The following is a 24,776-nucleotide window of genomic DNA, read 5'->3' as shown; positions in this document are numbered from 1 at the left end:
TAGCCCTCCTCCCAGCTCCTAAATGTTTCAGATCATCAAACTAATTGTAATATCAGACATAAATAACCTGAATAAAAAGAAAATGTTGTTTTCAAATAATGATATGAGTTATTAGGGGAAGAAGCTTTCCTTACCAACCTGGTCCTTTTTAGAAATATAATGATATCCTTGTTAAATCATAAATTATGGTAACTTTGATTAACAACAGTTTTTGGCTAAATGTAATTTACCAAACCAAGACCTATTTACCAGCTACCATTAGAATCAGAAACTAATCACTTCAATAAAACCTGTATGGCAACATGAAGTAGGCTAAAAGAACTCAAAAGCATTATTTAATGCCCTGATCTGAAGAAACTTTAGAAACAGATGGGAAAAATCACTGAAAAATGTCATTATAGTAGATCATTATCAGACGATGCTGTAACAACCTTTAAAGAATCTGTTCCACTTTTAATTTCCTCATTATCATTGAAAAGCACAGTGGAGGGCAATAATTCTGTTTCATCCCCTTCACAAATTGATTCTTTTGTTCATAGTGTTTCTTCATCATTGCGTGATGCATTAGACAATGCAGCCCGTTGAAAAAGAAGGTAATCATTCATAGGAGGCTAACTCTTTGGTTTAATTCAGAGCTGCGTACTTTAAAGCACAATGTTAGAAAATTGGAGAGAAAATGGGGCTCTACACACCTAGAGGATTCCTACTTAATCTGGAAAAATAGCCTATTGTTGTATAAAAAGACACTTCACCAAACTAGAACAGCTTATTTCTCATCATTAATAGAAGAGAACAAGAATAATCCTAGGTTTCTATTTAGTACAGTTGCTAAACTTACACAGAGTCATAGCTCTGTTGAGCCATCCATTCCCTTAGCTCTTAGCAGTCATGACATTATGGGATTCTTCTTAAATAAAATAAATTATATTAAAAATAAAATATTTGACATACTCCAAAAGATGATTACTTCATCCTCAGCAAGTGAGACAACATTGGAAATAACTGCAGAACCTGATTTGTGTTTGGACTGTTTTGATCCTGTGAAGCTTCCTGAGTTATCAGAAATATTAGCTTCATCTAAACCTTCAACTTGTATGTTAGACCCAATCCCAACCAAATTATTTAAGGAAGTGTTCCCTCTGATTACCAGTCCCATTTTAGATATGACTAATCTATCTTTAGTAAATGGATCAGAACCCCAAGCAAACTGGAGGAAGGACAGACAGGGTATGAAACACAGAAAACATCTGATTCATGGAGACACTGATCAAGAATGATCATATCTGTGCAGCGTCCCAACTCAGTTACCTTCTGCTACAACTAATCTGTCCACTAGAGGGAGCACAGATACTTCCACAGGTTCTGCTTCAAACTTAAAGATGAAATAACTGCATTCAGTGTTATTTGACTACTTTGTTAAATCTTTGAATAAAGAAATGTCTGTTTTTATTTCCTTGTTTTACTTCAAATAGTCTTAAGAAGCAACGTCCAGCTTTCTGACTCAATAACTCATTTTATTAAGAATTGGAGGATAAAGAAACCAAACACTGACAAACACATTTAACACGACTAAAACAAGATGAAATGCTGAAGGAAAGAACTCAGTGTGTCATGTTCATTTTTCATGATGTGTTTTTAATCAAATATTTAGACTGAAAATAAAACAAGTCAAATAAAACAACAGCAACAAATTTCCACCCACTGCTCTAAAAGTGAGAGCTGTAAAAAACGACAGCATGAATAAAAGCAAATAAAAACAGAAGGTTACAGTAAACACACATAAAATGATTCCTTGGCTGCTGATATAGAAATGACCTGTTACTGGATACAAATTCACATTTACCTTCAGAAAGTTCAACCATGTTTTCCAGCTGGAGCCAAACACTGTTGAGCTGGATGTCACCTGTGCTGAAAGCCAGCAGATAACCAAACCCCAGCATGATTTCAATGTGTGAGAACATAATAGAAGGGGAGGAAGGGAGGGAATAAAGCTCAGACAGCATGGGATCAAAGTCTGTGGTGACATTAACTTCAGTCCAACTATGGAAATAAAAAGATAAAAGTCCAGAAAAAGACAGAAATCCTGAATGAGCCAACAGCTCAGTGTGATAGACTAAAGTACTGAGAACATCTAGTGTCCTAGTTCAAGTCCTCAACTGACCAAAGAGCTTATATTAATAGATCTTTACCATAAATTATGTTGAGACTATGTTCAACTTGTCATTAGTTAGTAAAGTTGAAAGAAAATTCACATTAGTTGATAAACCAGCTGCTGTCAGCTCCATCCATCAGATTGAGCCAATAGGTCAGAGGTCATGACTGAAAGGCTATAGGATACAACAGTAAAGTGTCTGGTTGTATAGCTCAAGGTGTTTGTTCAGCAATCATCAACATGGAGGTCATGGGATCAAGACTGAGAAGATCCAAGTTTTTAAAAACCAAAACTGAATAATTTGAGAGAACTTTGAAGAACATTTCAAAGAGTTGAACCAGTGTGAGTCAATAGCTCAACATGATGGACCGTAGGGTGGAGATTCAAGAAAGTCTGGGTTCAACTTCTCATCAGGAACCATTTAGGATCTGATTTGTTGTGAAGAACCTCAGAGTCTGTATTTTGAGGAGTTCAGGGATGAAAGTGAAAAGTTGAAAAGCACCAAGAGAAGAGAGATGAGAGAGGAGCAGACCTGATGGTGTGGAGGAACTGTCTGTGACCAGAAGATGCCAGTGGTGGAGTTCCTGGGTTCAAGTCCTGCCTGAGCTACGACCTGGAGAGAAGATCTAGTCCTGCTGCAGAGAGTGGGTGAGGGGGCCGTGTCCCCTCCCCGGCTTCTCAGGAGGTAAATGGAGGAGGTTATGATCTTCTAAACAACACAGGATCAATATTTTATTACACACTCTGGATCTTCTGCACTGACACACTTTCACTGCTTGGACCTGATTGCTTTTGGCTAAACTTTGATACCAGTGACTTTAAACCTGAAACTGGATTAAAATCACTGGGAATGTGGAGTTCTACTGGGAGAACAGGAACAACTTTGGACCTGAGTAGAACCTGCTGCTGCTTTCTTTCTTTAGCTTCTGGATCTTCTCAATCAAAATGCCTTCAAAGCTGGATTCAAATCTAATTTTCTTACATGGAAACTCTAAAACAGATCATCCAGATTGGTTCAACACCAACATCTGATCTGAGTTTCAGCAGCAACTTACAAAACATCTCAGCATCAGCATCTGGAGAACAACATGCTAAATTCAGATAAACTGCTGAAAGAAGTTCAACCAACCTTCAGAAACTCAACATCACAACTGAACACAAGTCTCTGAAGACAGTCAAACATCTTCAAGCAGTTCAAACCTGTTAGCATGTTCTCCTCCACATGCTAACACCAACATGTTGTGAAAGTTCTTCAGCAAACAGATCAAACTCCAAAGCTGAGCTAGAAGAACCTTGGATCTAAATGACCTCAGTTAGTGTTTCAATGCAACAAACTTTTATTTCAATCCAACATTTAAACCAATCTCATTGAGCTCATCCAGAAGTTGGAGAACCAAAGCAGCAGTTTTCAGGTCTCCTCACATCTAAACCTTCTCCTCTTCACTCACCATCTGAACTCCACATTCACAGTCACATTAATACAGCTACAGATTTAAAGTCACTGATTGATATCAAAGTGTAGTTACCCAAATGTTGGCTCCATGTGCTTCCTCCATCCAAACCAGCTCAGGTGAAAGGTCAGACTGTCAAACAGGAAGTGAAGGCTTCCACTTCCTCTTATAGGGCGGGGCCAGGCAGCCTCCACTAACAGGGTGGGGTGATGTACTTTGAAATCACTCCAGATGACAATCATCGTCTCTCTTGTGATCCACTAACAGGATGGTATTCTCTCTAGTTTCTTCAGGATGGTCCAAGTATCAGTTGGAGATAGATCTGGACTGCAGGCGTGTTTCTCAACAATAAACCAGAACAGGAACCCAAAGAGACCCAGAAAATGGTTCCTCTGTCTTCCTGTCCATCAGATATGTGTCTCCTTCTGATACCTTTAAAAGTCAGATGTTAATCTGCTGACAGAAGAACCTGGAGGAACAAAGTTATCTTCATGTTTTGAGCTTTTCTTCCATTTATTTATTCCAACAATTCCTGCTGGAAGACAGCCTCCCCTACCCACTGCAGTGGGACTGGTTTCTGCTGATCCAGGTTCTGATGCAGGCAGGACTTGAATTAATAGAACCTGAACAACAAACTTGACATCATTTTATAAAGTTGGTCCAGTTGACCCAATCAGAATCTAGACTTTGGTGAGGTAGATCCAACCCTGACTCTGTGATGGACTGGTGACCTGTCCAGTGTGTCCTCAGCCTGTAGTCCATTAATGACTGCTGGGACAGACACCCCCTCCTCCTCTCTTGGGACTAAAGGTCAAATGAGTATTTGCAGGAGACTGAGACTGGCTGAGTCCATCACTGTTTTAACCTTTTAGACATATTTGATGTTCTGTAAAATAACAGTCAGAAAACTGGTAGCAAATACTGTTTTATTCTCCAATATTTACATTTCCATCATCTGCAGTTCAGCCACAGATAGTCTGGAATGATTCTTCTTTTAGGAACAGTCTCATCAGAAGTCATATTGTGAACTGATCTGGCTCATTAAAACATAGCAGATACTAACAGTGAGGAACTGAACAACCACCTGGGCAGTTAAAACAGCAGCTCCACTCACGTCATCATTTTTCATCACAAATCAGTTCCAGAAACCCTGAGCTTCACAGCCCACAGATCCTGAGGAGGCAGCCTGTTTATCTGGGACTAAAGTACAAAACTGTTCAGATCAGATGAAGAAAAACTACATTAGTGACACAAACAAGAAACATGACAGAAAAGATTGGAGATAGAAATGTTAAAACTTCTTCTGATGGTGATATTAAGAGCCAGGATCAAACATTTACTGGAAGAGACGTAAAGAACCAGTAAAGAACCAGTAAACAACCATCTTTAAAGGACTGGAAGAGGACGAAGTTTACAAGGAATCTTTTCCAAGAGTTTCAGAAAGAAACCGACTGAATGTGAAAATATTTCTGAGTGAAAGAGACAGACATGTAGAGACTGAACTATCTGTTCAACAGTGAGAGTGTTTCTCTGACAGGAGGAGACTCTTTAGACTCAACACAGAAACACTGAGGAACCAGAACTGATCCAGAATCCAGGATAAAGAGGTTCAGTGAATGTGGTGTTGAAGGTGTGGAGGTGGATCAGTGAGTCAGAGGAGACTCTGTAGAAGGACAGAATGCCAGCAGGACAGTCCACATACACTGCTACTCTGTTAGAGATGGAGGAGGAGGAGGAGGAGGAGGAGGAGGAGGAGGAGGAGACTGATGTTTTGTTCTTATTGTGATAGACATAGTAACCACCATCAGAGCAGCTCAGACTCCAGGACTGATCATTTAATCCAAACAAACAGTCATAAATGTCTCCTTTCCTCCTGATTCTTCTGTAACTCACTGATATATAAACTCTTCCTCTCCACTCGACCTCCCAGTAACAGCGACCAGTCAGACCATCACTACACAGCAGCTGAGACCAGTAATCATCAAATCTGTCTGGATGATCAGGATATGACTGAAGCTTCTTCATCCATGTCACCTTCCTGTTGTCTTCAGACAGTTGGAGGTTTCTGTTCACTGTGTTTGTGTCGATTGTGAGCTGACAGGAATCTGATGGAGAGAACAAACACAATCCAGCTGCAGTTATTGATCATTTATTGACACTTTGATGATGACTCCTGAATGAGTGATGGACAGTTTGAAGATGGTTGAATGTGAGCTGCTTTGTTGTCATGAATCAAATGAAAAACACACTTACACTTCCTCAGACCTGGTTTCAACCATCGGACTCCATCAGGCTTCCTGAAAGGAGGAGGAGGGTCAGACCATCAGTCTCTTTCAGCAGCAAACATGGACATTGTAATAGATCAGATCAGATTCCACTCTGACATGCTGCTGGAAGAACTGGATCTGGGTCATTTGGACTCTGTGACCTGCTGCATACGTTGTCTGGTCCATTGTGGGAGGAACCAGACTGATAGAGCAGAATCAACCAAGACAACATGACGCAGCCTGTACTGTCTGTCAGTTGCTAACAATGAACTATGCTGTATAAAGCTGCTCATGACTGAGGAACCTTGGCTCATGTCTGGGTCAGCCAAGCTGCAGTCAGCCGGGCCTCTGGACCCAATTCTCTTCATTTCCTACTTTTTACATTCAAGAGTCCAAATCAACCAAGCTGGCTTTTCCTTTCTCATTACTGAAGGTTCTGCCACAGCAGACATTACATGGCTCGGTTCTTCTTCACTCAGAAGACAACTGTCCAACATTTGGACTCATCCATTTGAATGGAGCGTCTCTAAAGTTCTGTCCTGTAGTTGTCATGTTTCAGCCCAGTTTGAACTCATTCTTTTCATTTCATCTTTTTGAATCAGGCAGGAGGAGGACACCATCCAGTCTGGTTCTTCATCTCCAGTTTGAAGAACACTCACATCATCAAGGTTTATTTAGTCCAACATCCACACTGAGACTGAAGCTGATTGATGATATGAGAGACAATCAAGCAGGTTCTTCAGCATCTATCAGCTCTGCTTCCTCGACAAGATGAGCTGCAGCAGCTTCATCTGCTCAAAGATCTTCATCAAAGAGTCCTGACCTGTCTGAGACTTGAACTATTAAAGTCCTCTGCTATGATAGGAGCAGCATCCAGGTGACTGTTCTGATCTTCACTGAGCTCATCATGTAGTGCAGTCAAAGCTAGATCTTTATCTGCCTGAGGTGGAATATAGACAGCTGTGTTAGTTACTGATGGAAAGGTTCTGATCCAGAAGGATGGTCAGAGCAGGTCAACTGATGGACAGATGCTCCAGATGTGCTAAATCAGAATGAGAAAGTCCTGATGTTCTCACCATCAAACCATCTGTTATTAGATATGAGACACACTCCACCACCTGGTGATGTTCCTGCCTTTACTGTTCTGTCCACCCAGTGCAGCGTAAAACAATTGGACCGTATCATGGTGAGGTCCAGAACTACTGAGGTTCTCCATGTCTCAGAGAAGCAGACAAGGTTCAAATCTCTGATGTTCTGCTGTAACTTTACTCTGGACACAGATGATCCAGTTTGATGTCCAGAAACTGAGGAACCAGCAACCATCATCCACTGGGAACTGGATCATGGTGTCTGTTCACTGGGACCGGTTCTGACTCCAGCAGGTTCTCCTGTCTTTGCTTTGTCACTATCTGTGTCCTCCTGCTTTGTTCTTTGAAGTGAGGTGTATCTCTGGAGGCCATCTTGAGTCTACAGACTCTCCAGGAATTGGTGAGTAGATGGTTCTATAAGGTCCAAAAGAGTCAATGTTCTGTAAGTAGTCAGAACTAAAGTGTTTGGTTAGAAAAGTGAACTTAAAGAGACGTTCCATAAAACCAGAGTCGGGTCAGAGGGACCAGGACAGCGTTTGATCTTGGTCCCACATGATTCTAAATAAGACAATGAAACAGATGATGAACTAACTGCTGTCTGTTCCAGCTGAGAAACAAACTAACGACTCAGAAGAATTTACCAGAAAATCATCAACTTAGCATTTAAACCATTTTAATTTATGAAACAGAGAATACTGTTCCTCATTAAAACCCAGAAGAACCAGTTTGATGAATCTTCACCTGAATATTTCCAGTGTACAGTCTGAACCAGACGGCAACTTCTCCCCTGAATCTTGTAGGTTGTTGTTCTGCAGGTCAACTTCTCTCAGACAGCAGGACTGGGAGCTAAGAACTGATGACAGAACTTCACAAGTTCTCCCTGAGAGGTTACAGGATCTAAGTCTGAGAGACAAAATGAAACAAAAGACTTTAGACTTTAAATAAAACTGCACTACATCTTCAGTCCAGCAGATGGCTTTTACTATTTTTAAAAGATTTGTAGATAATTACTTGTTTTTTGCTTCAACTGATAAATGATAGAAGATGATGAGCAGCTTTAGAGTTAAACAGTTAATTAAAACCTTCTATTAATCCTTAAGTTTTACTGGAAAAGTTTAAAACATTAGTTTACATTTAATTTTATTTTTTGGGTCTGCATGGATTAAAAAAGTTACCACCTTTGAAAGTCATGTCTTGGTCTGAGAAGAACCTGCCACCACTGTTTGTAAAATATCTGATCTTTTTTGTACAGTATGCTGAAATATTTGTTGTAAATTAGTCCTGTATAAATAATTGATTTTAATATCCTCTTGTTACTGTACATTTCTTTGTAAACTGACTAATGAAGAACTTGAACCTGAACAATTCCAATGGTCTGGTCTCCTCAATCCATTCGACTGCAAGCAGTAATGCAATCATCTCCGCAGTATAAACAGATAACCCTTCATTTAATTTCATCCTTATATTAATTATGAATTCTGGAACTATGGCTGCTCCTATTTGAGCTGATGGATTCTGAGATGAATCTGAGTAAATTTTGATGTAGCTTTAAAACTGTTCTATATACTCTTGTTATTGAATTACATATAAAAGTTTAATCTCTGTGTTTTATTTTTAATATAGTTAAATCCACTACAGCAGGGGTCCCAGACTAAGATAGCTGGAGGTCCACTACCTCCATCATCCAAACACTTTGGGGTCTGAACATTTTAAATCAACTGTCAAATATCTTCCCTTCATTTTTATTTAACATTTAATTAACGTTTTTGTTTTCTAACTACTGATCAATTGTTCATTTGCCCATGAAATCATCTACTGAACAGAAAAGTGCAATCCAATTTAAGAACCAATATTAAACGCTTTGAATGGCTCAGTCTAACTGGGTCAGGACATCTTGGTAGAACAGTTCTGCTCTCCTTGTTGCTTGTGGCAGGCAGGGCAATTTGCTGAACTTTTCCTTAGGTTGTTGTCCTTCTTTTCCATCTAATATGTTTGGTTTTATTATGTCTCCTTAGATTTCAAATCTTTACAAGTCCAACTGATTCAGAACATATAAGGCAGACCGACCTTAGACCCTACTGAAGGTCAAAGGAAAGCGTATGCTTCTGTCCATTCATCTTAAATGTGTGATTTTCATAATGAACTTTATGTATTTTTGACAAACTCATCTTCTTTTACTCACTCATCTGTGCACCACCAAGTCATTGTACTGTCAGCAAGCGTGAGCTCCCAAGCTAGTAACTTATCAGCTATTAACACTAACGTTAACAGCAGACCACACCCATAGCTGGAGGCGGAGCTTCAGGCACCATAGCTCCAGCCATAAATCAGTGGGAACACAACTGGTACCAGAACCAGTAGAGTGAAGCCGAATGGAAGGAGCGAAGCCGGACCGCCTAAAACGGGCCACTAGAAAAGGGTCATTAGCAACCCGCGTTCAAGGACCCCGCATAGCTTCTTCTTCTTCTTCTTTTTCTTGTAGAGTTTTATGGCAGTTGGCAAATAACTGTAGATGTGCATTACTGCCACCAACTGGTATGGAGTGTGGACTGAAACAACGAAAAAAAAATCATATCCTTTCAAATAAACGAGTCATTTTAAGATAATTCATCAAAGCTTGAGAACTATCAGATATTAAATTTCTCTGTAATAATTTAAATCTTTTTATTAACTTCGATCCACTAAAGAGCAAAAAGTACTGGTACTGGTAGTACTGCTATCATTTCTCCTGTGTATACTGATAAATTATCACTTATTCTCTTTTCTACTTTCGCTTCAAACTCATGAATAATGTATATTCTTTGATGCATCTGTCTATATTTAAACATGTCCATAATATTTATTAATGTATTCTAGAAGTCTATCTAAATCTAAAAAATCTTTATATCCTTTCTTCTTTTCTAATAATTCCAGATCTACTATTGGTTCTGTAAGTAATCATGGACTTATGATTGGCAAAGGTACTATTGGACTGATTTTAAAATTATTGATCTGAATTTCTGCAGCTTTCTGATTTATGTTTCAACCAAACCTTTTTGTTTGTCTCTTGTCTTTTTCCCAGCATGATTTTAACACTTCTTGTGTTGGATGGTTTTGTTCATGCCTTTTTAAATGTTGCTGATTAGTTTAAAGCAAACTGATCCATTCTGATACTTTATGGTGGCTCTCCTATCTCTCCTAATAAAGATCCTGTACATGTTGTTTTAAATGCTCCAGTAATAATTCTCATTGCCTGATATTAAATAGTATTTAATGTTTCTAAAGATGTGTTTGAAGCAGAATTATAAACAATACTCCCATAATCTAATACTGATTTAATCAATCCTGTGTATATACCCTTCAATGATTTCCTATCTGCTCTCCAGTCTCTTCCAATTAGACACCTCATAATGTTTAATATCTTACATTTATTTCTGATTTTTTGAATGTGAACTTTCCATGTTATTCTTTCATCAAACCAGATGCCAAGGAACTTAAATTGTTTTACGCTTTCAAGTTTTTGTCCAAATAATTTGAGTAAAATATCATAATTTACACCTTTTCTAGTAAAAAATAACATTTTTGTTTTATCAACTGAAAATTTAAATCCCCACTTATTTGACCACTTTTCAACAGTCTTAATTGATAATTGTAATTTATTAACTATATATTCTAAATGTTTCCCTCTTTTTCACAAAGCCCCGTCATCAGCAGCAGGTGAGCGTCCCACCACCGTATCTATATCATCAAACATATTATTTATCATTAAAGAAAATAATTAAGGACTCACTAAGCTCCCTTGTTGCTTCCCACTTTCTATGAAAAATTTATTGGAAACATTTTGTTCTATTTTTACCTGTATTTGTCTTTCTGATAGAACATGTTTTATCCACTTAAACATTTGACCACTGATTCTTATTTATTTCAGTTTTATAGGTAAATCCTCTCTCCACATCATATCATATGCTATTTCTTCCTTTTCTAAAACCACTCTGATAATTTGACAGATATCCTTTCTTTTCTATATAGTATATTAAACTTTTATTTATCATTTTTTCCATAATTTTGCATATGTTAGAAGTTAAAACAATTGGTCGATAATTGCCTGGTTTTTGTATGAGTATAACATCGGCTTCCTCCCAGACTTTGTTATATAACGCTAAAATAATATATTTTGATGACTCACTAAGAGATTATATCATTATATAGCATATTTCATCTTTCCTGGTGCTGATATCTCACATTTTTGAAGTACACGGTTTAATTCATTCTTGGTAAATGATATATTTAATTAAACATTTTCTGTTTCCTCTTCTTCTAATAAATCTCTATTCTCCCTAATAGTTTTCTCATTTCCTCTTTTTCCTTCTGCACTAATATTGTTTGAACTATGAATTTTCATAAAGGTTCTAGCCATCATTTCTGCTTTTTCATTATTTCCAGCAGCTACGTCTTCTCCATCATGGAGAACTGGATACTCATACTCTTGTCTTATTCCATTCATTCTTTTTATCATTGTTCAAATTTTACTAACTTCTGTTTCCTTCCCACTGGATTACAAAACTGTCTCCAATATTCTTTTAGTATTTTTTATGGTTCTTCTTACAATACTTTGAAAACTTTTATATTCAATAAGATTTTGAGTATTATGATTCTTTTTTTTTATGTTAAAAGCTTTATTTCTAAATTTTATTAATGTTTCACACTCCTTTGTCCAACATGGTACAATTTGGTTCTTTTTTCCTCCTTTTTTTAGACTTGTTTGCTGCTTCTAATGTAGTTAAACAAATTGACATGTTTAATTGATCAATATTCATATTCAGATCTATTTGATCCATTTCTTTATCACTAAAACTCACAAATGTTACACAATCAGCATCCCTGAAACTCCATTTCTGTATTCCCATTGTATTATAATACTGCTTTCCTACATCCAGTTTGATTATTATGGGATTGTGATCGCTGGCTATTGTTGCCATGAACTGAAACTTGCCAAAGGGCTTGAAACTAATGTAATATCTACTGCTGGTTTCCTTCATGTTGCTACATCAATTCTTGTACTCCTCCATCATTTATGCATACCAAATTTCTATTATCCATAACTTCTTCAGTTATTATACAATTGTGATCATTATACCTATCCCATAATGTATTATGTCCATTAAAATCACCGCAACAAATTACTTTCTCTTCTAAAAGTACAATAATGTCCATTGATTCTACTGACATTGTTTTTTCTGGGTTATAAAAATGTATAAGTTTTATGTTTTTATTTCTCCTCCATATTTCGATAATTACAAACTCCAAATCTAATCCTTATGTTAAAACCCTATAATTAATTCCTTCTTTTATAAATATAATACAGCCTCCTCCCCTACCCACATCTTGATCTCTTCTTATAGTGACATATCCTCTAACTACAAATTCTAGATTAGATTGAAGCCATGTTTGCTGAATGCAAATTATGTCTGGTTTGTTGATGCTGCTTTTAATGAATCCTTTAAACTCCTGACCGTTTACTATTAAACTTCTATCGTTTCATTGTAAAATGATCATACCTCCTTGTCCCCCATTGTTCCAGGTTTCCCATCTCCCCCTAGTATTTTGATAATGTTCTCCCAAATTACATCCTTTATCCCACAAAACTTCTCTGCTCCTTTCATTGTAATCTTATTTTTTTCTGATTTGTGTTTTAATTGGTCCCTACAGTTGATCAGATATGCTATGAACAGCATGATCTTTTCTACTGTTACGTCTCTGTTTGTTTGTTCCATTTACATGTGATTTGGAGTTAAATCTTGTTGAACTCTGACTGTTTCTACTCTTACTCTCTGTCCCTGCACTTTTTTTTTAAACTTCTGCATAACTGACATTGTTGACCACTTTTACTTGTTGAATTTCTGCCACCTTCTTTCTTACTTCACCCCCCCATATGACACCTTTGCTGTCCTCTACAAACTGCAGCTATGTGTCCATATCTCTGACATTTGAAACATCTAAGTGGAGGAGGGATGTAGGGACCCCTGTTCTAAACCTTTCTCGGTTACTGAAAAATGACTGATGTGTTTCTGTAAAGGAAGAATGAAAGGGGAAACATCTGGAATATGACACCACCAACTGTGCTACATAGTTTTAAAAAAAGCCCTCAGAGTGAGAGGAAAAGAGAAGAGACTTGTGTCCCTTGCAGGATACCGTAGTGGACACAATGCATGGGGAATATGGACTATCACAATATTGTTTGATATTTATTGTGAGGATAAAAGTGATGATTAAAAAAATATATTTTAAAATTAATTACAGTATTTTTAAATCACTTTAAAAAAAGATCAGAGGCGGAGCTAGAGGTTGGGCGGGGCCACTGGACCCACCTGAAATCGGATTCAGATTTATTTGCATCAAAAACAATTGAAAAAAATAGGAATAACATTTGTAGAATTGGATTACTCCCTGTAACCCCCTCACCACCACCAAAAAAGGTCTAATACAAACTGCTCTAGTAATCATAATTACTATAACTATCAAAATAAATATGTGTCACTAGGATTTAAACTAAATATTTATTTTATTTATGATCTCATTGAACCAAACATAAAACTAAATGTTTAAACAAGAAAACAATCCCAACCATTCTGTCAGTTTTTGGTGTTCAGTTGGAGTTTATTTGTATTACGGTTAATGTGATTTATTTTATCACGCTCATCTTGTTATTTATGATTCATAGAAGAGAAATATAAATGCTCATCCTTAATGTAAACAAAATAATTTTAATCAGGCTATCTATAGGCTCATGATATCTCCATAATGTTTTGCACCAGTATAGTTATCATCTGCTTCTGTATGTCTGCTTATTATTTGGCGCTACCACTGAGCAAACATTTACACAGTGTGAGATACCAGCAATTAGATTCAACTACATTCTGAACTGTCACTGTTCAGGTTCATAAATGAAGATGACAAATTGTCCTCTGATTGTATGTAATGTAATGTGGATGTTATAAAGTCCTTTAAATACAGCATGCGGCGACTCCCCCTGAATGAGACACTTTTGGTCTTTTAGCCCTTCAGTAGCAGCTTTAGCCACCAGACCAGGTTACTGCTGGAAAAGAGCCAGAACAAAGCAGCAGTCATTAAATCTTTGTGTCCAGTGGATCAGATAGGGCTGCTTGAAGACTGAGTGTGGTGATTAAGTTTAACCAATAAGTAACAAGGTTCAGACCTGGTTTATTAAATGAACACTCATTAAAAAGAGTCATAAATAATTCTAACTTGATCTTGTCAGAAATGTTCCAGTGAGATTCATTATGGGGAAAATTTTAAAAGTTTTTCATGTGCTTCCAAGTGCAGAACCAAGAGGAAGTAATGAGTTTAGAGGAGCTGCTTTTGCTTTGGAAGATACAGGTCATATGTTTTACTACAGTAAATTAATCAATTCAGGACCAATTCAGCTCCGATATAAATAATAATTATTAAGCTTTCATATTAATATGGACTCTTATTTTCTCACCATGATTAAATAATATAATAAAACTGTTTAGACCTGAGAGAACCTTAAAACAGAACAAAATGTGATTTAGACACATTTCTATGTTCTGTGACCCAATTAAACTTTGAATGATGTTTTAATCTGTACAGATTGAGTTGCAAACACGACCTGTTGTTGTTTTAGAGAAAATATCCTGCAGCTGTTTGCAAATAGTGGAAAACTAAATGATGTTTCCACATAACACTATTCCAGATTGGACCACATGTTCTGATGCATATTTACTCCTCCTTGAAACACTGGGTGTTCACTACACTTCAATCAAGAAAAATAAATTATAAAAACATGTTCTTTTTTTGCTTTACGTTGGTCAGCAGTAAACAAATAATCTTTCTGAATTCAATTTATACAGTCTTATTCTAAATTTTAAGTAAAGTAGAAAGTATAGAACTGACTCGCATCCACAGTAGTGGCGGCAGGCATGGCCGATGCCTGGATAGATTATACAACAATAGGACCACTTAAACACGATCAAAGTTGATCTTTATAAATATCTAAATCAGATTGTGACCATAATTGAGAATAAAACATGTTTCAATCACTTTATAGTTGTTTCGATTTTTCAACAGCCTAGTGTCCCAGCTGTTCCTGGATGCAGCATGAGCAGCTGCTGGGAAAACTTGCATTTCATGAGATGTACAGAGTTTGGGCTGATGGGATACTACATGTAGCCCTTTGAACCTAAGCTGATTTTTTTTTTCCAGAACCAGTGATGTTTACATTCAAGCTTGAAGTTGTTTGAGGTGAGATATTCAGTTAATTGCAGAGCAGCTATGAACCTCATTGCCGATGAAAGATGGTACACTGACATAATCTTCTAGTTCATTAAATCTTCTAGTTCATTTCTTTCTCCACTGTAGCTGCATGAGAAACCGTAATGTTCCCAATTAGCAGAGATTAGTGACAGCTGGGAGTCCTCTCTGTTTTGTTTTGGTGATACTTTTAAAAGTTGCCATACAGAACGTTGCATTAAGGACTTATGCCCCTTTTCCACTGGCTCAATTTGGCCAGCCCGGAACAGCTCCGCAAGGCTCTGCACGTTGTGTGTTGCATTTCCATAGACCCGCTTTCGCTCCACTGAAGGGAACACCTCCTGGAGGCGCGTCTTTAAAGCATCATGTGTCGTATTTGTGAGCTTGATTGGGGTTCTTCTTCAATTCCAAGAAGATATAAACCGAAATCCTTTGATCGCCAGAAAAGCTTGCACCTCATTGTTGCTCCAAAGGATGACTTTTCCAGATAACTGTGCGGACTCCATCATATGTTTCTCTCACTAAGGGATGATTTTTTGGTTTGGTAGTAGGAACTGAACAATAATCAGAAAGTTTTTCTGTAGAACAGTGTTTGATGTGTTCTGATCTTCTATCCTGACAAACTTTCTTCCTTTGGATCAGAGTCAGAACTGCTGATGGAGAAACAAGTTCATTTATCTTCTTGTCGTTTGTTTTACTTGTTCTAGTCTTAAACTGATGATGGAACCTCTTTAGAGCAGCAGCTTTATTCTCAGCTCATCATTTCTGAGCTTCTGGAAGCTTTTTATGGTCATACAGGCCATGGTGGTGCATTCAAGGACCTTTCATAAATCAAGTAATCCACACTAAATGTCCTCTAAAACATTGATCTTGTTCTCATCATCAGACTTCATCACAGCAGCACGTAGATGATCTTGTATTGTTGATGACATTTAGTGGCTGCTGAAGGAGACTGTGGAGCAGTTTGCTGATAATAAGACTGATGATCATTTTGAATGAACACAAATGTACTTTAGAAGCTGTTGATTTCACTGATGTTTGCATATAACAGTGAGAGATCATGTTTTCCATCAGATTTAGTTTGGATTATTTAGTTGACATCTAATCCTTGAATCAGCATCATGACTTGCCTACATGTGCAGTCACCTTAAGCTCTGCAGAAGCACCAACTCTGATGAACTAATGTGACACAAGGTGATACAGAATGATTCAACTGGATGGAAGAACAACTGATTTTAGCTCCAATATCATCTAACAAGATCATTTCATATCATCACAATAATACAATGGTTTGATTATTTCCATGATTTAGCATCCATCACACACTGCTTCACATGTGAACACAGACATGTGTGAGAAAGAGTTGTTTTCTCATTAATATGTTGGAATGAAGTTAGTTTCAACTAATTAGTTTGAACATTTAGAAACAGCTCACCTGTTTGCAGCTGAACGTTGAGCTGATTTAAAATCAATAATAGGATCATTTGACCAGTTTCTCTTTAAGGACACACAGCTGGGTTCATGTCCGGGTCCGGGTTCTGATTTTGATCGTTTCCTGTGAATAAAGATGGTTTGGTGATGTGAGAGCTGAGCTCTGACATGGAGAAGAGTCCTGGACAGTTAGAGATGGTGATCTGACCTCTGAACTTTGCTCTGGTCCTCATGTTCTCCACACAGAGTGGTTTTAGAGGGAGGGACTCTGTCCTCTCTGTCCTCACACTGATCCATGCTGCTCAGTTCACATCAGCTCACACACATGGAGCTGCAGCCAAGAACACACATGATGAAGATACATTTTCATTCACTGACACACACCTGTAGCTACAAATGAACAGTCTAGGTAGTTGTTGTTCCTCTATTCCAGAAACAAAGATTGTGACACTAAACCATATTTAACATTAATAATAGAAAGAACAGATTGTTGGACGTTTGTTAGAGATGAAAAGATTGTTTCAATGAATGAAATTATTGCAGTTTGACTGTAAAGTGAAGGAGCTGCAGACTGAAACACTGCATGATGTGAAGATATTGATCAGTCAAACTTCTTCTGCTGCAGCTCCACAAAATGAAGCAGAACAAACTCTGAACATCTGGACCTGCTGGATTTCTCAGTCATCAAACTATACAGATGGATTATATGTTCCATTAAAGCTTCACACCATTTAATAACATGAAACATTTTAACAACGTTAACGTCATCTTATTTTGAAATGATTGACAGGAAGCAGCTATTCTGTGACTTTAAAGGTGAAAATAAAAGTTTGATTGAATGACCTGAAAACGAAGCTGTTAGTTTAGTGAAAAACAAACATCAGCTGCTCATCATGTTGACTGTTTCAGACAATAATCTAATAATCCTGTAGATGTTCCTTCATATACAGTAAAACTAAAACTTGGTTCTGAAATAAGAGGAGAACATGTTCTCCAAACACCAGAGAGCAGAAACACACTATTAAATGATTAAAGTTCAAATCAATTTTAACTATGAAATAAAGTAAACTTACGGTTTCTTTAAGCAAGACAGAGAACAGAAGAAGACTTGAACAAAACAGACTCTGAGGCAGCAGAGCAGCTTCCTGGAACCAGTCAGAACTTCACCTCAGATGGAGGCGGAGCCTAATGAGACAGGTAAGAGGATGGGCATCAGTTTATCAGACATCTTCAGAAACATTTTACCTTGTTCAGCTTTCATTTCCAGAGAGGAGGTGTGAGCTTTCTATCTTGAGTTTAACTCTTCTGTTGAACAGAAACTATGAAGGAAACCCAGAAAAACCTGTTTGCAGAAACTGATCCTAGAGGCTGGTTGTTGTGAGACGTGTTTGACTTCACAACTCCAAACATTGACACATAAATCTCAACTGATGTCACAGATTAATAAATCAACAACAACAAGGCACCACTGACAAAGAGTCTGAAACTAAATTATATTTAACAGGTGAAAACTGAAAGAGGAGCTCAGTGTTTGAGTTAAAACGAAAGAAAAACTAGTTGTTGAAGGAATGAAGTGATTCCAGTTTGACTTTAAAGTTTGACTGAAGGAGCTGCAGGATCCCAGACTGTAGATCCTGATCAGTCAGACTGTTTCCTGCTGCAGCTGCTCAATAAAACCAGTTCAAATACTAAAACAGAATAAACACTGAAACTACTTTATTTCACAGGCAGCTACGTACAATTCATACATGGACTGTTTTAATCTGAAAATCAATTGACCTTATAAGGCAATACAGGAAGTAACAGGAAGGTGTTTTGTCTGATTGAAATATAATTTATTTGTGGTAAAAAAGTGAAATTATCAGCTTTTTATACTTTGTTTGATTGATAATTGATGGTTAATCAATACTCCTTTAGAATTGTCTTTATAAAAAGCAGAAAGATTAAACTGGGCTGAGATAAGAAGGGAACATTTTCTCCAGACATCAGAGAGCAGAAATAAACAGGAAAGACTCTAAAAACTAAGATCAGATATGAAACAGAGCAACTTACAGATTGGTTAAACTGTCCAAAAGGCTGAAGATGCTCGACCTCTATGAACAACAACCTCTAACAGTTTCACCTGATCTGGAGGCATGAGGAGGAAGAGGAGCAAAACCAGTCTGTTCTACCTGCAGGAAAACCAGTAAGAATGTTATTTTATTTCTAAAAGATGCAGGTGGAAACATCAGAAGGTGAATATTGCTGATCCTAATGTATGTTCTCAGCAGAAAGGCATAGAAAACTTTAACTGTAGATATCATTCATTCATCATTCATCTTCTCTACGCTTATTCCACAGTGGGGAGCTGGTGCTTATCTCCAGCAGTCTACAGGTGAGAGGCAGAGTTCACCCTGGACAGGTCGCCAAACCATCACAGGACAATGTAGCTATGATGAAGGTCTAATTCTGCCTAAAATAACAAGCTCTGAATCACTTCAAGGTAACTTAAACTCATGAAGTTATGAACAAACAAACTAACTTTAAAGCTCTGATTTGATTTTGAATTGAATTGAATTTTAAGATCAGATCATCCAACTGGAGAAAAACAGATTGTTGGACGTTTGTTAGAGATTAAAAGATTGTTTCAATGAATGAAATTATTGCAGTTTGACTGTAAAATGAAGGAGCTGCAGACTGAAACACTGCATGATGTGAAGATATTGATCAGTCAGATGACTGATGATGTCATTCAGCAGGAGAAGGAATTTAACAACTAACTTCCTCCATGAAAAAATATTCATTGTTAAAATAACTTTAAAAAGAATAAATGTTTAAAACCCCATTAAATAACATCTTACTCTTATTTCATCAGAATTTAGATTTAACTTTCTGAGTTTCTATTCTGTGTCAAACTGGTCTGTTTCATTCAGGAACGTAGACCAGTCTGACCCCGAAAGGGATTTCATGTAATGTTTCACCATAAAAGGAGGAGAAAATATTACAAAACTTACTTTAAAAATATAAACAACTAAAGTATGTGCACAAAACAAAAATTAGACCCATGTTGGCCAGGATTTTAAAGATAAAATAAAAATATATTTTATACATAAATAGAAACACAAACATATTTTACAGCAAAGCAATAAAACATTTTCCAGAGTTTCTAAAAGTAACTGAATAAACAGACCAGGGATCAGAAACCTTTTAAAAAAACCTTTTCTAGCCTCAGTCCTGCTGAACAAAACATTTCTGGAAGCCACTAAAGCTCCATATATAAGAGTGATTTGGTGTCAATAAGACTTTTATTTGTATCATTTGGTTAATGGTCTGATATAGTTACATTTAGCTTGATTTTGGCTAATAATCATTAATTATTGTTAAAGTAGCTGAGTAATCACAATCCCATAGTGTACCTCTAATATCTATTTGCTGTGGGTCATTTTGGTTAGAAATTATAAATCAAGAATTATATTTTTTTAAATATTCATAATCAAATAATCATAACTGCAAAGCACCAACACACAGATTGACTTTGACTAGAATCTTCAGACCATCACATTCACTCAGTTTAACATATAAATTAATTTAACAGGACTTTAGAAAAGCAACTCCAAACATTGACACATAAATCTCAACTGAGGTCACAAATTAATAAATCAACAACAACGAGGCATCACTGACAAAGAGTCTGAAACTAAATTATATTTAACAGTTTAAAACTGAATGAACAGCTCAATGTTTGAGCTAAACGATAGAAAAACAAGTTGTTGAAGGAATGAAGTGATTCCAGTTTGACTTTAAAGTCTGACTGAAGGAGCTGCAGGATCCCAGACTGTAGATCCTGATCAGTCAGACTGTTTCCTGCTGCAGCTGCTCAATAAAACCAGTTCAAATACTAAAACAGAATAAACACTGAAACTACTTTATTTCACAACCATCAAACTAAACAACTGGATTATCTGCTCATTTAAAGCTGCAACAAACTTTACCTCATTGAAATCAAGCAATTTAATTCATTTAATGTCATTTTATTTTGAAAGGATTAAAGGAAGCAGCAGGAAGTTGTGGTGTCTGATTTTAATCATGGAGATGATAGTTTGCTTCTCATAATAAAAAAGATTAATTTTATTTAATGAAGAAAATATTTAAACATCAGCTGTTCATCATGTTGACTGATTTCAGATATTTAATAATCCTGTAAATGTTCCTTTAAACATAAAACTGCTGAAACTCTGAGCTGAAATAAAAAGTTTTCCAAACATAAAAGAGTTAAAAATGATTAAAGTCAAAGTTTAACTATGAATAAAAATGAACTTACAGTTTGTTAGAGCTTCAGAAAGTGTTGAAGACACTTGATGTGTGAACTTGGACTGAGATACAGGTGAGCTGCTTCCTGGAATGAGTCAGAGCTTCACCTGAGATGGAGGCGGAGCCTAAAGAGACAGGTAGGAGGAGCAGCAGCAACTTCTCAGACATTCTTCATCTTTCATTTCCAGAGAAAAGGTTTGAACTTTCTATCCTGAGTTGAATTCTTCTGTTGAACAGAAACTATGAAGGAAACCCAGAAAAACCTGTTTGCAGGAACTGATCCTAGAGGCTGGTTGTTGTGAGACGTGTCTGACTTTGTCTTCACAGGTTGCTTTAATCATCCCTTTAAGGAGCAATAAAACTGCTTTAAAAGAGAGAAAACAGAAGAAGTTTAGCTGTGAAGAACATGTTTCTGAAGATGATGTTAGAAGATCTGTCATTAGAATAGATGATGGATGCAGTTTAATGTTGTTTAGCTGAAATATTCATGGTCTTCTCTGAAGGAAACACTGTCTGGATGGAAGCACATGCTGCTCTTAAACCTGTAAATATATCCAAGGATTGATTGATTGTTTATTTACACTAATCCATCCTCCCAAACCAGCAGAGATGCTGGAGTTTGAACTAAGTTCTAATAACAAGGTGGATGTTCTCTGCAGCATCCATGATTAGTAAAAACCACTTTATTCTTGATTTATTTGATCCCAGAACAGTTTTCTTGTTCCCAGTTTGTCCAACAGAGTTTTGGTTCAGAGAAGAAGGCGGCATTAAAGTTTGAAACATTCAGCAGAAGGTTAGAGGTCAAATGAGCTGATAAATCTGAAGCAGCAGTTTGTCTTCATTTAGTTAATGTGACTGATGCAGTGTGTGACTCTGACCAGCAGAGGGAGACATTACATTTATTACGGTAATGTTTTTAAATTCAGTCTGTTAGAAACAACTGAGACAAGAATCATTCAGGTTTCCTGAAACATCCTGATAAGAAGAAACAACAAGAGTCCAACAAGATCCATTTCCTTAAAGCACAAAGCAGCAGAACCACCTGTGTAGCTCCACCTCTGATGACCCTGCAGGCTGACTGGACCGCTACAGAACCTGAGTCAGGAGGTGGGACTAAACAGCTGCTGAGACTCTGAGCTGCAGGACAGAAATGTTGAAGTTAGTTCAGTTTGTCACAGACAGGTTCAGATGAGGAAAATGCTTCACAGACATGTTGATCTCTTCCAACGTTTGACTCCTAAGGAATCATTCCAGGCAGTTTCCCAGCAGCTCAGCTGCAGCACAACCATGTCTCAAAGCTTCACTCTACAGGTGAAAATGTCCCACTGTCTAACTGTGGATGTGTCCTAATTTTAATCCATCTGCACTCTGTATAAACCACTGATCAGACAAGGTCAGCCAAGGTCAAAGAAGACCCACCTCCACGTCTACAATGAAGCAGCTTCACTGGATTTTAAAGGTTACAGAATGAAAAAAGGTCAAAACTTTGCAGAAAGACGTATTTAATTTGTGTAAAGTTCTTGTTTTTATCAATGCAGTTTTTTACTAAACTTGTAATTTTGTCATTGTTGTTAAAGTACCAGCATGCAAGGAGGTTTTTGTATTTTAGTTTGTTCAAAGTCCCTGAAATCATCTTTCTTCTCCGTTCTGATGCACAGTTTGAACTTCAGCGCGTCTAGACATCTAAATGAGTTGCTGCCATTTGATTTGTGGTTCCAGTTTATGTTTGCAACCAATTGAACAGAGAAATATTATTCAGGAGGCTGATGAGAGCATAAATGATATCAGGATCTCTCAGTTTTAACAGATCTTCAGCTTGTTTAACTCCTTCTCCATCTATTAACATCATATCACCTCAGACCAACATGGTGTTTAATTCACTTTAGTGAAGATTACATGAAAAGTCAAGATTACCAACGTTTGCTGAACTGACTCATTACAACGAGTCAAAGACAAATACTTTATTGAAGCGTTCATAATATTATGAACTGCAGGTCAAATTAATTTCTGTTGAGCAGAAATGAAACTTACATTTTAGTAATATTATAGTAATATAATCTTTTCATGGGACAACACTGAAGATACGACCCTTTGATACAATGTAAAGTAGTCATTGTGCAGCTGTATAAACTTATACTGTATAACAAGATAATTACTGACACCTGAAAGTAACTCTTTAACCGGTGGCAACAAAGTAAGTACACCCCTAAGAGAAAATGTCTGAATAATATCTAGAAAAATGTTATTTTCTCTAGAGCTTCCAGGTTGTCACTGGATTATTCTTCCTCTCCTCCATGACGACATCATGGAGCTGATGGATGTTGGAGACCTTGCTCTCCTCCACCTTCTGTTTGAAGATGCTCCACAGATGCTGAATCGGGTTTAGTTCTGGAGACATGCTTGGTCAGTCCAGCACCTCTACCCTCAGTCTCTTTAGCAAGGCAGCGGTCGTCTTGGAGGCGTGTTTGGGGTCGTTATTATGTTGGAAAGCTGCCCTGCGGTCCAGTTTCTGAAGGGAGGGGATGGGTGGTATAAAAACCTAGTTCAGGACAAAAACTATTAAAATCTTATTTTTTATTTTAGTGCAGTTGTGTAATATTTTTAACATTTACCTGAAGATTTTTATTATTATAAAAATTTGCTGAACGGCCTGATTTCAGTGTTTGTTTATCACAAAAATAGATTTTTAATAATATTTATAGTTTTTCCAGGCCTTGATTTTCAATATCAACAACTGTTAATCTTTCTGGGATGATGTTTACTGACATAAATTTAAAAGTTGTTTATTTTTTGTTTGTGTTTTTCATTTTTATCACAGGAGGGCGGTTTCAAGACTGAGTTTAGGGCTAAAATGATTAAAATCTTAATTTTAGGGTTAGTTGTTTAGTGCAGTTGTGTAATATTTGCAACATTTTACTGAAGATTTATCTATGATTTTTTAAATTAGATTTTTCTGCCCTGCATAAAGCCCTGATTGTAGCATTTGTTTATCACTATAAAATATATTTTTAATAAATTTGAAAATTTTCCAGGCCTTGATTGTCAAAATAACAACGGCAAATCTTTCTGAGATGATTTTAACTGAAGTAAATTTCAATGTTTTTTTTTTTTGTTTTTGTTTTTTTTGTCTAAAATAAAAAGAAATTATAATTTCTATGTACCTGTTATACTGCTTACCATGTAGTCATTAAGATTATGTTTATAATGAATCTCCATCTCTAATAACATACATTTATAAAATATGTATATTGTTATTTATAGGATTACATCAATGTAGATGTAGTCAAAAAGTATTTAGTGAAAAATATGAAGTTTAACCGTTTTGTGTTTGATTATGACAGATCACTGCCCTCTGGTGGTGATATTTTGTAACTACAGATATTTCTCTCATCAATTGTTCAGCGGATGTTTTGTTTATCTTTCTGTTATAATTTTCACTTTTATGAAGTCAGATAAAATCATCTTAAATTACAGTTGTTGAACACGAATAAGATTCACTGCAGGGTTTAATTCAGTCTGAACAGAAACATCCTGTTTATACAAAGTTTAACACAACAGCTGACGGTTAAAACTGTTTTCATTACAACCATAATACCCCACGTTTATGTAATGCATATTATCAACAGAGGTGAATACTTAGAAGAGTATCTGCAGCAATAGCTGGAGTCTCTGCTCGCTGTAATCAAGAATGGAGCAATTAGACTTTTAATTAACCTTACTTTGGTTGTTGTTACACACTGTATCCACTAGAGGGCACTAGTCTGATTCAGCAGCTAGCTGGTTTCCAGCTAGCTTCCATGAACAGATTTCAGAACATCTGACCAGT

The 24,776-nt window shown here is 36.7% G+C and overlaps 2 protein-coding genes and 1 long non-coding RNA gene across 4 annotated transcripts in view; all 3 read right to left on the bottom strand.

The window, feature by feature from the left end:
* LOC124865148 (NACHT, LRR and PYD domains-containing protein 4A-like) overlaps nucleotides 1-16,697 on the bottom strand; it is a 73,502-nt gene extending 56,805 nt beyond the window's left edge. Inside the window, exon 1 of the mRNA XM_047360116.1 lies at nucleotides 16,665-16,697. The gene's annotated coding sequence lies outside the window, so the exon portion shown is untranslated. The remainder of the gene's footprint in view (nucleotides 1-16,664) is intronic.
* Nucleotides 5,155-7,908, bottom strand: LOC124865150 (stonustoxin subunit alpha-like; the record flags this gene model as incomplete). The annotated part of the gene is made up of 3 exons (XM_047360120.1): nucleotides 5,155-5,708; nucleotides 5,857-5,900; nucleotides 7,700-7,908. Coding segments are annotated over 3 exons (804 nt in total), but the record flags the coding sequence as incomplete, so codon positions are not given.
* Nucleotides 16,698-16,741: 44 nt separating the features above from the next.
* LOC124865151 lies at nucleotides 16,742-21,303 on the bottom strand. Of its 2 annotated transcripts, XR_007037472.1 has the most exons (6): nucleotides 21,214-21,303; nucleotides 20,961-21,075; nucleotides 18,713-18,831; nucleotides 17,734-17,845; nucleotides 16,869-16,991; nucleotides 16,742-16,784 (listed from the first exon to the last, which is right to left on the bottom strand). It is a non-coding gene; the product is annotated as an uncharacterized LOC124865151 (long non-coding RNA). The 2 variants fall into 2 exon arrangements; XR_007037471.1 differs by lacking the exon at nucleotides 21,214-21,303 and having other exon boundaries at nucleotides 20,961-21,162.
* Between the last annotated feature and the right edge of the window lie 3,473 nt (nucleotides 21,304-24,776).

This window comes from Girardinichthys multiradiatus, unplaced genomic scaffold (genome assembly GCF_021462225.1).
Source record: "Girardinichthys multiradiatus isolate DD_20200921_A unplaced genomic scaffold, DD_fGirMul_XY1 scaffold_29, whole genome shotgun sequence".
Classification (NCBI taxonomy): domain Eukaryota; kingdom Metazoa; phylum Chordata; class Actinopteri; order Cyprinodontiformes; family Goodeidae; genus Girardinichthys; species Girardinichthys multiradiatus.
Note: the sequence above shows the minus strand (reverse complement) of the source record. Positions and strands in the feature narration are given on the sequence as shown.